The 14,784-nt window shown below is 38.1% G+C and overlaps 1 protein-coding gene across 1 annotated transcript; it reads left to right on the top strand.

The window, feature by feature from the left end:
* Positions 1-2,574: 2,574 nt before the first annotated feature.
* Positions 2,575-12,996, top strand: lhx5 (LIM homeobox 5; the record flags this gene model as incomplete). The annotated part of the gene is made up of 5 exons (XM_081390717.1): positions 2,575-2,747; positions 4,846-5,069; positions 7,382-7,659; positions 10,719-10,884; positions 12,053-12,996. The coding sequence occupies 5 exons, from the start codon at positions 2,575-2,577 to the stop codon at positions 12,409-12,411; spliced, it is 1,200 nt and encodes a 399-aa protein (XP_081246843.1). The 3' UTR covers positions 12,412-12,996.
* Positions 12,997-14,784: the final 1,788 nt, after the last annotated feature.

Genomic DNA, 14,784 nt, shown 5'->3' with positions numbered 1-14,784 from the left:
TTTGTGTGTATAGCAGAACCTCAGAGACTTCCCTTTCTCTAGTGCTTCTTAGCACTGTGGCCTATTGATTAGATGTAGAAGAATGGACTCTCAATAACCCGTTTCCATTCCCAAATGTTAGCTTTCCCATGCATCAAATGATAACGCGTTGGATGCAGTATAAAACAAGGTAATATGAGAGTAGTGGGAAGGTTCTGAGTCACATAGTTTTGGCTGCATATGTGCGCACGCACAAGCTGTGGGCTGATTCGCTATTTAACCAAAAAGACTCGACAAGGTTAGGCCAGCCTGTTAATGGCTCTTCTGTCAGGGCGATTGTAAACAGATGGCACCTTTAATTTTAGTATTTAGCTATTTAAAAATATGCAAATGACTGGAAGTAGCCCAGGCGTGCATTTCACTCATATTTGCTTATTCGCGAAGGGTAACGTCAGGGGGAAAACTGAGGATTTCTTAAAAGGGAAGTCAACAAAACAATACTTAGTGAGAAAATAAATAGCGTGCATCGCGAAGGGATTAGAAATGTAAACGAAGCCAAACTAGCTGCCGTTGTTGCCTGCCAAGAACAGCGGGGGTCCCGAAACTCGCCCTTGGCTCTCCTTTTCTACAGCATGCAGCCCACCGGCATCCCCTGACTCCAAATATTACCAAACGCTATTTAGTCACTGCTTAAGCCCTGCATGTTGTAAAGGGATTATTAATTTTAGGGGATGATCAGATAGATAGATAGATAGATAGATAGATAGATAGATAGATAGATAGATAGATAGATAGATAGATAGATAGATAGATAGAATATATTATTATTATTATTATTATAAGTAGTAGTAGTATGTTTTATTGTGTTAAATAGTCCCAGGCATAAATTCTATTTGGGCAGAGCTCTGGTTAGGGTGTTTGCGTTTGCTTTCTAATCCGATACACTAACACAACTGTAAACTATGTGCTATTGTTTACATGGAGAGAGGGAAGCAGGTAGACAGACCACGGGTGGCCTGATCCGGATTTATTCCAGTGATCACACATGCCGGTGGCTTTCACGCACCGTGAAAACACAGTACTCTGACAAAATGCTGCAAAATATGTAATGCTAATGCATAGGGAAATGTGGTTTAAAAAAATTACCATTGGCTAACAATAACATTTATTTTTTAAATACATTTCATTTTAATAGATAAATTCTAATATAATGTCTTAGGAAATCCATGTGCACATACGCACGAGAATACACGACCTGTAAAGAAATTTTTAAATGACAATAAAAGGTTTAAATTTGAACAGTAGTAATTTCCACTGAAAAGCTGCTAAAAGATTGTAAATGCAGTCTCTAATTCACCCTAATTCATAAACTATAGAGTGGAATGTTTGCATTTCCACAGCTAACAAAATGATTACCTGGGTAAATATTTAAAATCCCTTCGATTTGTGGCTACTTTGTCAAACTGCTGGGCGATCCGGTACTCTCTATTGATGCGAGCCAGTATCTTAATCCAGTGCATTTCCCTGTAAATAGCTTTATGCATGATAAAAGAACGGGATCCCCCACCGCGCGCACAGATCACTCCTTGAGAATTAAGACGCAGTGATGGCTATTTGGATTTTCTACACTTATTTTCTTTACGCATCATGCAAAAGACGTGAAAACTTAGGCTAAATAGTGTCTATAAATGTCTACATATTTATCGACCATTTCTTTATTACCTTCTGGTAGCCACTGGCACTAGATTTTCACTCTCAAATCCTGCATTAATTACACAGGAGAAAAAATAGAGCAATGGAGTCATTATAAAAATAATAAAAAATAATCTCAAAAGTCTATAAAGAAATCGAAGAGCGTCTTCCAGTCCGAATGTGCTGTCCAGGATCCAGGACTAGTGAGGCCAGAACGCAAGGCTTCATACTAAATACACGTGCACTTTTTTTCTGATTTTAGCGATCCAGTCCAAGTTGCAAATTCGGTAGAAAAAAAAAAAAAAAAAAAAGCAAGCACGTCGATGAAATAATTAGTACCTTTACTACCATCAGCCTTTATAGACGTTTTACCAAACCCAAGGTAGACCTTCGGAAGCAATCTGAGAGTGCCAATATTTAAACCCGTTGCCATGGCAACTTGTCTGTGATTGGTCACCGCGGCATAAGTGCAAGAAAAAACGTCATCAAATCTGAATACGGATGCGAGAAGCTCCCGCGAACTGGAACAGAGTGATGTAAAAAAGTGTCGGTGAGGTGAGTGGACACAAGCAGGTGGATCAAGAGCCCAAAAACAAACAACAACAACAACAAAAAACAAGAGGAAAACTTGGAGAAGCCTTTTCGTTAACAAACTCTCTTCAACGAATATATTTTTTTGATTCGGTGGATTTCTGGATGCCGACAGGTATAATGCATAACATTCACGTCCGGAGTGTTTACCTCTAGGCGTGGTGGAGACTCATTCTCAAGACGGAACATTTGCTCTGCTGTTGCCTCCCTCTCCAAGAAGCCAAGACGTTGCTCCGCACCGATTCGTGTGGCCCCAATCCGAGGCGCGGTGCCCGTTTGGGAAGATCGGCTCTCGGTCCCCTCCAGGGCGGAATGATGGTGCACTGCGCGGGCTGCGAGAGGCCCATTCTGGATCGGTTCCTCTTAAACGTTCTCGACCGTGCATGGCACGCGAAGTGTGTCCAGTGCTGCGAGTGTAACTGCAACCTGACCGAAAAATGTTTCTCAAGGGACGGAAAGCTCTATTGCAAAATTGACTTTTTCAGGTAAGATCTGCAGCTGCTTGTATTTGGGCTGCCTCACCTCGTCAAACTTCTGGACTAATCCTCATTTGAAGAATGTGTCATGTAGGATTTACCTACCCTTGTTTTCCTCTTATGATGAGTCTCCATTTGTGGATTAACCTGCCTAAAATGTGTAACGTACTGTTAAACCTTTGATCCTCCGTCGTTCATTAATAGCTTTTGATTGATTAGTCTACTCATTCATTGCGTATTGTATTCACACGCTTACGGTGTGAGAATTCCTCTTGAAAAACCTTTGTGCACATGATTGTGGGGAAAAAAGAAACCCTGTTCTGGAAATAACTGTTCTAAAATACGTCATTATTTTACGCATTATTATTATTATTGTGCATTTAATGGACCATTCATTTGAATACTGTTTTGTTTACATTTACAAAAATGTATTTTCGAAATTTTAGAAACAGCCTATATTAAAAAATATATATATATATATATATATATATATATATATATATATATATATATATATATACATAAGAGATTCAGTCATTTAAATTTAAATTCAAATACCATCCAAATTGAAGTAAAAATAGCCAAGATCATTTCAATATTTTGTTAATAATTAAGTTCTAGCCTAATTCATTTTAAAGTAGTACGCTAATATATCATTATCCGCGTTGAAATAATATAAACAGCAGTCAAGTTAAATCACCGAACACGAATTACGTTTAAATCGTGTAATAAAATTCTGCACTAAATTCCTAAAAGATAAAAGCCCCCAAACAACATTCAAAACACCTGTAATTATTTTGTTGTGTTCTCAGAACAGGCCGCTTGTTTATTTTTATTAGGCTAGTCATTAATATCGCTAAATAAGTTCTGTCAGGTTTTCTTCTAGTTTACATTTCCCTCAGCTATTTAACGTCATCCAGTGTTTAAGCTTTCATATGTGCCATTGTTATCCCAAACGGCCTTGCCAATATCACGTTCTATGGGGCCCATCGAGCTCGGCGATTGAATGTGGAGCCATTAGTGGGGCGAAACAGTAATCACCCGTAATGCGTCCATTTGTTGTGTAAGTAGTGTTATGGCCTTTCACTGGGAGAGATGCATTTGAAAAGGGCGAGAGCGACTCGATACCATAACAAATGGAAGAAGATTTAGTGCATTAGTGTTAAAATAAACCCGAGGGGAGAAACAGAAGGGAGTAGTGCGCTTGACGTGCCTCAACCACGACCGGCCTGTATACCTGGTCTTTCCCGTCTCGTTGTCATTGAAATAGAAATTGAACAAACTGCACGTTCTCTAGGCTATATTATTTCTGCCTATTTTTCCATGAAAACGGGGTAGGCGCAGATTAACAAATCAGCAATTGTAATATAGCCTATAATTGGCGGATTATCTCTCATTTCATAGGCTGAATGAATAAATAAAAGAAAACCAGGATGTAAATTCGAAGATGTGTAAACAAACACTCTGTTGTCCCTTTTTCACGCTAAGGAAATAATATTATGTAGGTGAGCTGACTTGTGCTTTTGTGTTTTAACACCTAAAATGTGGCTTTGTTGTTTTGCCTAATCCCACAATATCACTTCATTTAGAGCATGTCGACTTGAGCCTATACTGCCAAATTCCTTCAGAGTTGATGGCATGGTTTATTAAAATGCTAAATAGAAGATATAGATAATTCTATCCATGTATCAGTGACTTGAAATTACCGTTGAAGTATATAGAATGATAATATTTATAATATTGTTCAAATTACTACGCTGACACAATGAGTGAAATTGTGCGTTATCCGTATTGCAGTATTTTTAATTACATGACAGAATTCACAATTTACTCGCACATAACACAATATAGCGCATAATAATGCTCATGTATACACATTATACATGATGTACAATTATACTTAAACAGTTATTAATCGTCAAATAAGTTGCAGCCAGGTCATTAAATAGTTCCCGGGGGAGTATCTGTAAAATAAACAATTATTGACTCATTATGTAGTAGCTACTGGAATGCAATATCATCAATGTCCATTACATAACCTTTTGTGTTGTTCATTAGGTTAAACATACCATAACTCTTTTCTTATCAAATGTATGTCTCTTTTCAGGCGTTTTGGTACGAAATGTGCGGGCTGCTCGCAGGGCATATCGCCCAGCGACCTCGTGCGAAGAGCGCGCAGCAAGGTGTTCCATCTCAACTGTTTCACGTGCATGGTGTGCAACAAACAGCTGTCCACGGGCGAGGAGCTCTACGTCATCGACGAAAACAAGTTTGTGTGTAAAGAGGACTACCTGAGCGCGAGCGCTATCAAAGAGGTCAATTTAAACTCAGGTGAGAGAGACGAATAGAGCTGTACAAGTGAAAGACATGTAGGCTGTGTGTGAGTGTGTGTGAGAGAGAGAGAGAGAGAGAGAGAGAGAGAGAGAGAGAGAGAGAGAGAGAGAGAGAGAGAGAGAGAGAGAGAGAGAGATTGACTCAGTTGTATGAATTCTGGATCAATGACGTGACGCTCTTTTTTTTTTTAATCCGGATCTATTTAGTTATTCAATATTAGGCTACAATTTAAATGGCAATTCATATAAAATGACTTGATTGATATGAACGGTTGCATTTTCAATTCATTTAGATTATTATTTTTATTTTTTTGTTGGGCTTAAAGTAAAAATGCTTTGGTGGTGTAAGAGAAAATTATCTGGAAGAAAAGTTTGGTTTAAGTAATTTGTAATTGTTCTATTATTATTATTAATTTATTTGAAAAAATATGTGATGCAGTTTCTTTAAAAACATGATTCATAGGCTATCAATGTCATGGCATAACCATCATGAAGGAAGCCATTTTGTTGTCATGTGATATGAAATCTATAAAACTGAGAGGACACCTTTAGACCCTAATAACTGTCAAGGTTATTACAAATAGCCTATTATAAATTTCAAATTTTAAACTTTTCATTAAAAAGTTCAAAATTAATCTGGAAAAAATCATATAAATGAAAATAGCGAAAAAAACGAATACGTGTTCAAGACTGATATAGAAATATTTACTTGATGGTTAAACCACGTGACATTATCCATTAAATCAAATATTTATTTTTTTTTAAACCTACACTAATAAGTAGTTTACATTTGTAAAAAAAAAAAATTGCACATGCTTTAAACTCGATTTTAAGATTTCATAAGGCGAAGCTGTCCAGGGAAGCGCATTCGTTTCAAATGAAGCAATACAAATTTTCTTTTTTATTAACATTTTCATTTGTGTTTGTTTGTCGTCTAGTTAGGTAAGATGTTCTAACGTGCTCTCTGTATCTTTCTATTGTTTCAAAGATGTAAATGCACATTAACAGAGCCCGTGTGCTGAATTCAAATGTAAAATCTATTGAAAGAAAACGAGCAGCCCAATTCAGAGGTGTGTGAGTTGACTATTTACGCGCGTCCCCGTGACTGTGATGCTCACGAGCGTTCAGAATCACGGACAGGCTGTTTGTTTCCCAACACACAGATGACATTATTATCGCCTCCACTTGTGGGTCAGTGCTAGTCCAATTAATTTAACAGCGACTGAGTGCTTCGTCCAGTCGATTTAAAAGGGACGTAGGCTACAACACTCAAAATTCATTAATGCAGAAAATGGTCTTTTGAAATTGGTGGCGTGCTATTTTTACACCAATCCTTATTTTGAATGACTTGATGAATACTTGGAAGACACAAATATTGCCACCCAAGGCCACTACAAGGATAAATCTTACCGGTTATTAGATTGCGAGTATAGTGTTATCTTTTTGTAAAATTATTATTTTCTTTTTGGAATAACTTGTTTTAGAATTTTAAAATAAAAGGTAGGCCTAAATAAAAGTACGTCGAATCGGGCTAGTTAAAATTATTTCACGATAAGCTAGTCTATGTCCGTGAATATGATTCAGTCAATCAATTTTTTCATTGCAAGCTGAGGACTCTTTTGGTTTGGTGTTGTCCACCTATGGAGAAGTGTCCATAACTCATTCTCCTCAGTCCATGCGCGTTCTTGTCAGATAAACGTCTGTAGTCGTATATCCCCGCTCCTCAGACAATGACAAGCTGTTATCAAGCACAGCAGCCTGTCCCAAGAGACAACCAGACTTAATTCCTCCGATATTTTGCAGAAGTGATCTCTGCTTGTTTTCTCCTTTGTTTCGTGTGTGTGTGTGTGTGTGTGTTTAAAATTTTATATATATATATATATATATATATATAGAGAGCCTATTTATTATGGTCTTGCTTGAAGCCCTCATTCAGTTTTAACGTAACATTTAATCAAACATTTATTTAGTAGCCTAATAGGCCTTTTGTACACAAACATTCATTATAGACTAACAACTTTATACCTAGTCAAATTAAGGCAATTTTGTGTAATCTTTATGCCCAGAAAAAGTATAGGAAAGTACAACCCCGCATGTCTGGTCAGCCATGATATTTGTAGTCAAATTGATGTTAGCCTATATATCAAATTATGCATTAGGCAATTAAACATTAATATTAGGCTACCATTAATGGGTGAACGATGTAACATTGTACTTTTTTAAATTATTACTTACAACTGTTATTTCAAGAGGATGGGGGAATTGCAATGAGTCTAATATGTCCCTCATTGGTCCTTTAACATGCTTAAGTGTCATCGTGTACGGACCGGAGTTTATCGCCTGATCTTCCGGATCCGATCCAGGACGACACGAAGGAGACGGACAATTCCACATCCTCAGATAAGGACACTAACAACAACGAGAACGAGGAGCAGAACTCGTGCACGAAGCGACGGGGCCCGCGCACCACCATCAAGGCCAAACAGCTCGAGACTCTGAAAGCCGCGTTCGTGGCCACGCCGAAGCCCACGCGACACATCCGCGAGCAGCTCGCGCAGGAGACAGGCCTCAACATGCGAGTCATACAGGTGAGAATACACATTTATTTTATTATTTATTTAGGCCGTTCCACGATATGTACTGTATCCATTCTGAAAAGTACATTTCTCTAAGATTTTAAACATTACATCACAACCATTTATGTGTCACCTCGAGCTAAATGAAAATAATAATATGTGGTAGGACGCATGTGGCAGTTCTCAATCCCGTTCCACACACCCCACCGGGATAGAGAACCACTGGGATATGGCTATGATTTAAAAGGGGGAAAAAAGTTAGTTTATTTATTACTGACCTAGAACACAAGGTCATGAAACTACAAGGACATTTATACAAAGAAATTTTAATGCTGATATTTCTATGAAGTTTTCAAAAATTAGTTGTATACTGTTTAAAGTCATGTTTTGACAAGGTCATATCACACTGACAAACCATACAAAATATGTGATAGTGAAAAAAGAGGGCACTTTTTAACTTCTGGAAGTGCAGGGTGATGATTGAATGTTTATTTGAGAGAATTGTATACCTATATTAATAGTATAACAGGTTATGTATAAGTTAATATTTAATTAACATACTAAGATATTATGCTTCTATATGCCAATACTTTGTCGTCATATTTTCAGTCTAGGATTCTGGTATATATAAAATATGACAAAAATCCAAATATAGGCTGGCATTTTCACAGTTGTAAAGCAGTTAAAGTCGTTAATGGATTTATATCAGGTAGTAGGCTATAGGCACTGATCAAAAACGCAAGATAACATCAGCTACATGATAGGCTTGTCAGTTCCTGCTGAGAAAATATGACTGTGAAAGACAAGCTGTTCTAACAGCAATTACAGCCAACTGTTCATACTAATTTTAAGAACTTTTTTTAATCAATTTCTCAAGCTATTTATGAGGTGAAATTTAATTGGAGAGGTGTTGTTGTCAAACACAAACACAGCCATGCTTTAAAGTCCAGGTAAAGATCAACACCATTAGTGAGGGTGAGGGTTGTCTGTAATTTTTCAGTGAAAAATGCCAAAAGAGTTCAGTCCTGAAACAGATTTAGATGTCAATTACAATTTAGGAGCTTTGTGGAAAGGATGCCTTGATGATTATAAATGTAAAGAAAATACAGAACATGGATTTATTAATAATAAGGATATTAAGAGCACATTGCCAGGTCCATTTAAAAATACACCTTTGTTTGATTACCAGTTATAGGGAAGGGAACTTGATTCTAGATGTCTGATGAGTAAAGTTATCCACTCGAGCGCACAGCTTATCTTCATGTGTCGCTGTCATCAAGAAATCACAACCCTCTCTGAATCCCAGCAAGGCTCAGTGCTTTGTTTCTGAGCCAAAATGGAGACGGCCTTTGCCACACGTCCCTGTTCATTTGTTATGTGTTAAATGTGGATTGCGCTCTGCGCAGGGAGCCCTCCGGAGCCATGCCGGTTCAGCAGCGTGTGTGTGTAATCCCTAAGCAACGCTCACTCAGGAGGAGGCAAAACATTTCCATAAAAATGTACCAAACAGTTAGCCGATTGTTCTCCATAAGCAGGTGTTGCCTTTGCTGTGCATGGAGAGGAATGCTTAAGTGGTTTTAGGTAGAGAACATGTTTTTGTCTCTCTAACACACTCTCAATATAGTCTCTCTCTCTCTCTCTCTCTCTCTCTCTCGTACATGGCAGGATTGTGCCTCCAGAGCAGACTAACTGTTGTTAGCATATATTATGCAGTGGCAATGCAGATTCAGACATGAATGTGTTACATTGAACATCATGCATAACAATGTCACCTTATGTCAGACATTTTCATATTCTCTACTCTTTGTTCCTGCGCAAGCAGTTTATATGACAACAGTGTGAAAAACGGCCCTTGTGGTGTTTGTTGAAGCATATGGTTGTGATTCTTTTGACTAAAAGGTTATGTTTGAGTTCCACCGGCATAGTGGTACATCAGATTGCCTCGTTCTTGCTAAAAGATTGAAACAATGTTCGACAGTGATGAGTCTGATATTGCATCTGTCACACACTTTTATATCAGGTCTATTTGTAATGAGCTGGCGGCGCCGTGATCAAACGATACTTGTCAGCACCGCGGTGTCTCAGAAATGATGTGCGTGCGTGCACAACGACGAGGGACTGGTGAAATCATCAAGGCATATTAATTTCCACAGGAATATAAATCTCAGGAATCTATTGCATTGCAGTTCAATAGCATTTTAGGTTTGACAAGACGTATTTAACAGGTTGGGCCGGATCAATTATCATGTGTTGGTTCTGCCATTATTAGGTTGAGCTGTATGATTAACATATTTGTCCGTGTGTGCAATATAGCCAGTTCGGCCAATATCTTTTGTACAGTGTTTCAATGGAAAATAACCTGGTGTAGTGAGGCTCAAATTTCTCCATCCATCCTCTTGGTATTCAGTTAATTTGGTCATATTATTATTTATAGAATGACGTCAAAGCTTATATAACACTATGCTGTGTTAAATTCTCTCAAGTTAAGTTGTTTAAGTGATTCTAATACCATTAAATCAACAGGAGTGTTGATAGTACATAACTAAGACTAGGCTGTTTTCTTTTAGTCTCTACCATTTTATATAATGAGCAATATAGCAATCTTATTTTCCTCCTGCGATGGCTAAAAAAAATGCAACTGTTAAAGGTATAGTTCACCCAAAACTGAAAAAATCTGTATGACATTCTGCAGATGACCAAAGATGATATTCTAAAAAAAATGTTGACTTTACAATGTAAGTCAAGTTGTTTGGACCGCATCGACTGTCATTGTATGGACAAATCTGTTCTTTAGAATATCTTCATATCCCACAGTGAAATGAATGTCCCTTTAACCAACATAAGAACAAGTCATGATGAAAGAAACATCTAGTTTAGTTGTTGTGCATGGTATAATTGCTCACAATACTCCCGTAAACAATCAAGTAACCTGGACAAGTGTGGAGTTTTTTTCCCTGTTTCTGTCAACCATTTTCTAAATGGAAAAGAATGTGCAATGTATAAATATGTAAGGAAGATCACGTACCTCTGTGAGGTAATCACACATTTCTAATTGTGCTTTTGCCTCGTAGGTGTGGTTTCAAAATCGGCGGTCTAAAGAACGTAGGATGAAGCAGCTCAGCGCGCTCGGTGCTCGACGGCACGCTTTCTTCAGGGGACCTCGCAGAATGAGGCCGCTTGGAGGAAGACTAGAGGACCCTGAAATAATGGGCCCTGGAGGATACAGTTACTACGGAGGTACATAAAGAATGTTCTGTCAAAACACATTTACACACAATATCATGTTCTGTTCCTCACACACATTCGCTGTAACTTCAGGGTTTTTTGAAACTGACTTCACTGACTTTGAAAGCACAAAGACTCTCACATGCAGTTTCTCTACCGGTGCTAAGATGCTTCAGTACCACCCATCATTCCTCAGAGCTTTAACGCAGAATCCAAAAGCCATGTTTATGTTGTCTCTTAAACATAAGAGCAAAATATCAAAAAATGAGAACTATAACACAGGATTGCACTGGTGTTCATTGGAGAGTTGTGCAATTGGTCCCAGTCACGAAAGAATCCAGAGAAATCTGATTGAAAGGATCCCGAAAACCATGTGTGTTACCTGTTGCGTGACATTCCAGCTTGGTCTTTTTGATCGGATTTGCACATGCACGCTCACACACCTGGTATCTGTCATACAGAACAGTCTGTCAACAGGTATTTGGCAAAGATGCAAGCTGTGTTTTCGTTTCTGTAAAGGGTAAACAAAGCAATACAATCAGAATAAGGTCACCAACCATTCTAGAATTAATTGGAAAATTGCACATTTCAAATTCCTCAAAGCATACATTTCCAGAGCAAAAGCTTTCCGAACATGGGAACAGATAGATGTACTGATCTCTGGAGGTCTGGCATTGATGATTCGACGATCTATCACTCAGTGAACAAGTGGCGTTTCTTTATAATAAAATGTCTTTTGATGATTGATTAGCACATTAAAGTATCACAACTGCAGGAAAAAAATAATGGAATTGGGGAGGAATGTTAATGACTTTGTGTAGCACTAATTATATAGGCCAATCGCAATGGTATGACGGAGCGAGAGGATGGATATGTGAGGAAAAATAAAGAAACATGCCTCCTATGATTTCCATGTTTATTTACATCCTCTTTCCTCACAGTATTTTCATTCATTAAAGCACTGTCTGTTACATGCTCGTAATGAGTCTTTTGGTCACAGCCAAACTATTCTGACATCCTCTCGGAAAATGTGAAAAACAGATGAAATTTGGCATCAAATAATAAAAAAAAGACTTCTTGTGAATTAATTAAATGTCAAGTCATACTCATCAACTCTAAATCTTTTTCCTTTTTTTTATGTATCAGAAGCAGTAACTGAATGGACTCTTTTTCTCCACAGAATACCAAGCTGATTACTATGGCCCAGTGGTCAACTACGATTTCTTCCCTCACGGACCCCCTTCCTCACAAGCTCAGTCTCCGGCCGAGTCCCCTTACCTCCTAGGCTCGGGTTCAGGACCCCTTGAGGGCGGCCCGGTCTCTGCGCACCACCCCTCAGACGACCAAAGGTTCACGGACATGATCTCTCACGCAGACACCCCCAGTCCCGAGCCAGGCATGACCGGACCTCTTCATCCCAATCCACAGGGGGAGGGTGGTTTTGCAGGGAGTCCACCCTTCCCCCTGGCCAACAACACCAGTTACAATGGCCCCATGTCCCATCCTGGTCAAGAGATGGGGGAGAACACTGTTTGGTAGAACAGAGAGGTGGTCTGAGATAAGACTCTGAACTATGGACACAGAGCGGATTCCACTCAAACCGGTCTACCCAGAATGATCACCTTAGTGCTATAGGTTCCTGAGGGAGGGCTTATTGGCTGGTCATCAACCAGAGCAAACCAATATTTGGACCATAAACCTGAGAGGCGGAAAGACATCAAGCACAAATGAGCACCCTCTCGCAGTTTAGTTTCTACTGTCAAAGGATGTGTATTGTCAGTGGTCATCTTGACCAATCACATTGGTTTGATTCCGTTGTTATGGTTTCCTGAGTTCTATTTTATGATAATAGCTCAGATGTTCGTCCAAGGGGTTTTCTACTGCTTTAACTCACTGATTAGCAAACGTTGTCAAACTGCATTTGATGGTCAGAAGTGAGCTAGTACTTAAAAGGTAAATCCATTTTCATCCTTCATTGGCTTTAGTTTCTTCCTTTTCTGAGATTCTGAGGCTCAATTTGTTGAAATGTTTTCTTTTCTGTCTTAAAACTGGTCCATTTGTAACATATTTGGTTCATTCATTAACCGATGAATTGGTTCATTAAACATTTTGATGAACACTCAGTATACCTGTGTTCTGATGAATCTATGGCCGTCAAAACACGCTTTGCACTAATCGCATATCTGATTTTGATACGTAAATGGACTTCAGGTTCACTGAATTAAATTACAACACATGCTATTTTCTAGTTGATACAAAACTATTACCCTAGAACCCTAGGGTCACAATTTGCACTCAAACAACTGAACTTTTGAATTAACAAGTTGATGTTAAGCCACTATAAATCCATGTTAAAGTCTAAACAGTTAAAATGACCCTCATACAGCAAAGACGGGGTTAACTAAACATTAGATTAATAATAAAATGTAAATGATTTAGGGTTTGAAACACCTCTTGAAACTGGACATATGTTACCCTGGATCACAAAACCAGTCATAAGTCGCACGGGTATATTTGTGGCAATAGCCAACAATACACTGTATGGGTCAAAATTATTGATTTTTCTTTTATGCCAAAAATCATTAGGATATTAAGTAAAGATGTTCCATGAAGATATTTTGTAAATTTCCAACCGTAAATATATAAAACATTTATTTTTGTGAGTGAATGCAGAACAATCGCGAACATAAATGGTCAACTTTAAAGGCGATTTTCTCAATGTTTCGTTTTTTTGCACCCTCAGATTCCAGATTTTCAAATAGTTGTATCCCGGCCAAATATTGTCCTATCCTAACAAGCCATACATAAATGGAAAGCCTTTTCATTCAGCTGTTCGCTGGGTTTGTGGTCCAGGGTCACATGCACTTTTGGTTGTTTCAGTAATAGTTTTTGTGACATTTCAATTCAAATTTTGAAATTAGCTGACGTTCCATGACATCACCATTAGTTTTTGTGACATCACACAACAGGAAGTCACCACTACAAAAGAGGCCAAAATCAGTAACAACTATGGATATTTTGTCTTATCTCTATTTTTAAAAAACAAACATATGCACCTGCAACACATGGAGACATCTGCCTTACCCAAATCGCTCCCCATCCCCCCGTCTCTATTGGAGCCTGCTGTAGTCCTCTGGATAGAGGCCTTTGCCCAAACAGTGATCGGTCATTGAGAAGCTCTCAAAAATGCCTGACGAGCCTGTGCGTTGTTCAACTTCATTTAACCTTCGCTTTAATACCTTCCTTTGAAGAAAAAAAAAATGTTTTAATGGAAATTATTTTCAAAAGAACATTAAAGCCATAATGAAGAATCTCCTTTAACAGCTGAGGTCTCTCTTCTCAATGGGGGGAAAACAAAAGATCGGGACAAGCAACATCTGTGACTTACCACTGCACCCTGAACAGCCTCCAGACTGAAAGCAGGCGCCATCTGATGGGCTAGTGAAGAAAAACAATTGTCTAGACAAATGTCACCTGGAAATAGGGGGCATGGCATAATAATAATTTTGTACGAATTCAATTAACTAGTTTTGACACTAAAGAGAAATGTAGAAACATGCACTACAGTATTTAGTCTTAAAGGATTCAAGGTACTCAAGAGGAGTATATAAAATGGGTTATATTTCATTTCTTAAGAAAAGACTTCCCATTGCTTGTATAAAACAAAAATACACTATAGTTTGTCATACGAAGTAGGCTAATATAAATGATTTCACCATTATTTATGAACCAAATAAGTGCCTATGGTTAGGGGTAATTGAAGCTCAGCTTTTTTACTTAAAAAAAAAATCCAATTTAACCTGTGCATTTATATAACCACAAAGAAAGAGTATAAAGTATAAAGACTATTTAAATAATCTCAAATTTTTTTATTTATTCAGTAGCAGAGCATTTCAACTATGCTGACTATGC

Source organism: Scardinius erythrophthalmus, assembly GCF_964197995.2.
Source record: "Scardinius erythrophthalmus genome assembly, chromosome: 17".
Classification (NCBI taxonomy): Eukaryota; Metazoa; Chordata; class Actinopteri; order Cypriniformes; family Leuciscidae; genus Scardinius; species Scardinius erythrophthalmus.
Note: the sequence above shows the minus strand (reverse complement) of the source record. Positions and strands in the feature narration are given on the sequence as shown.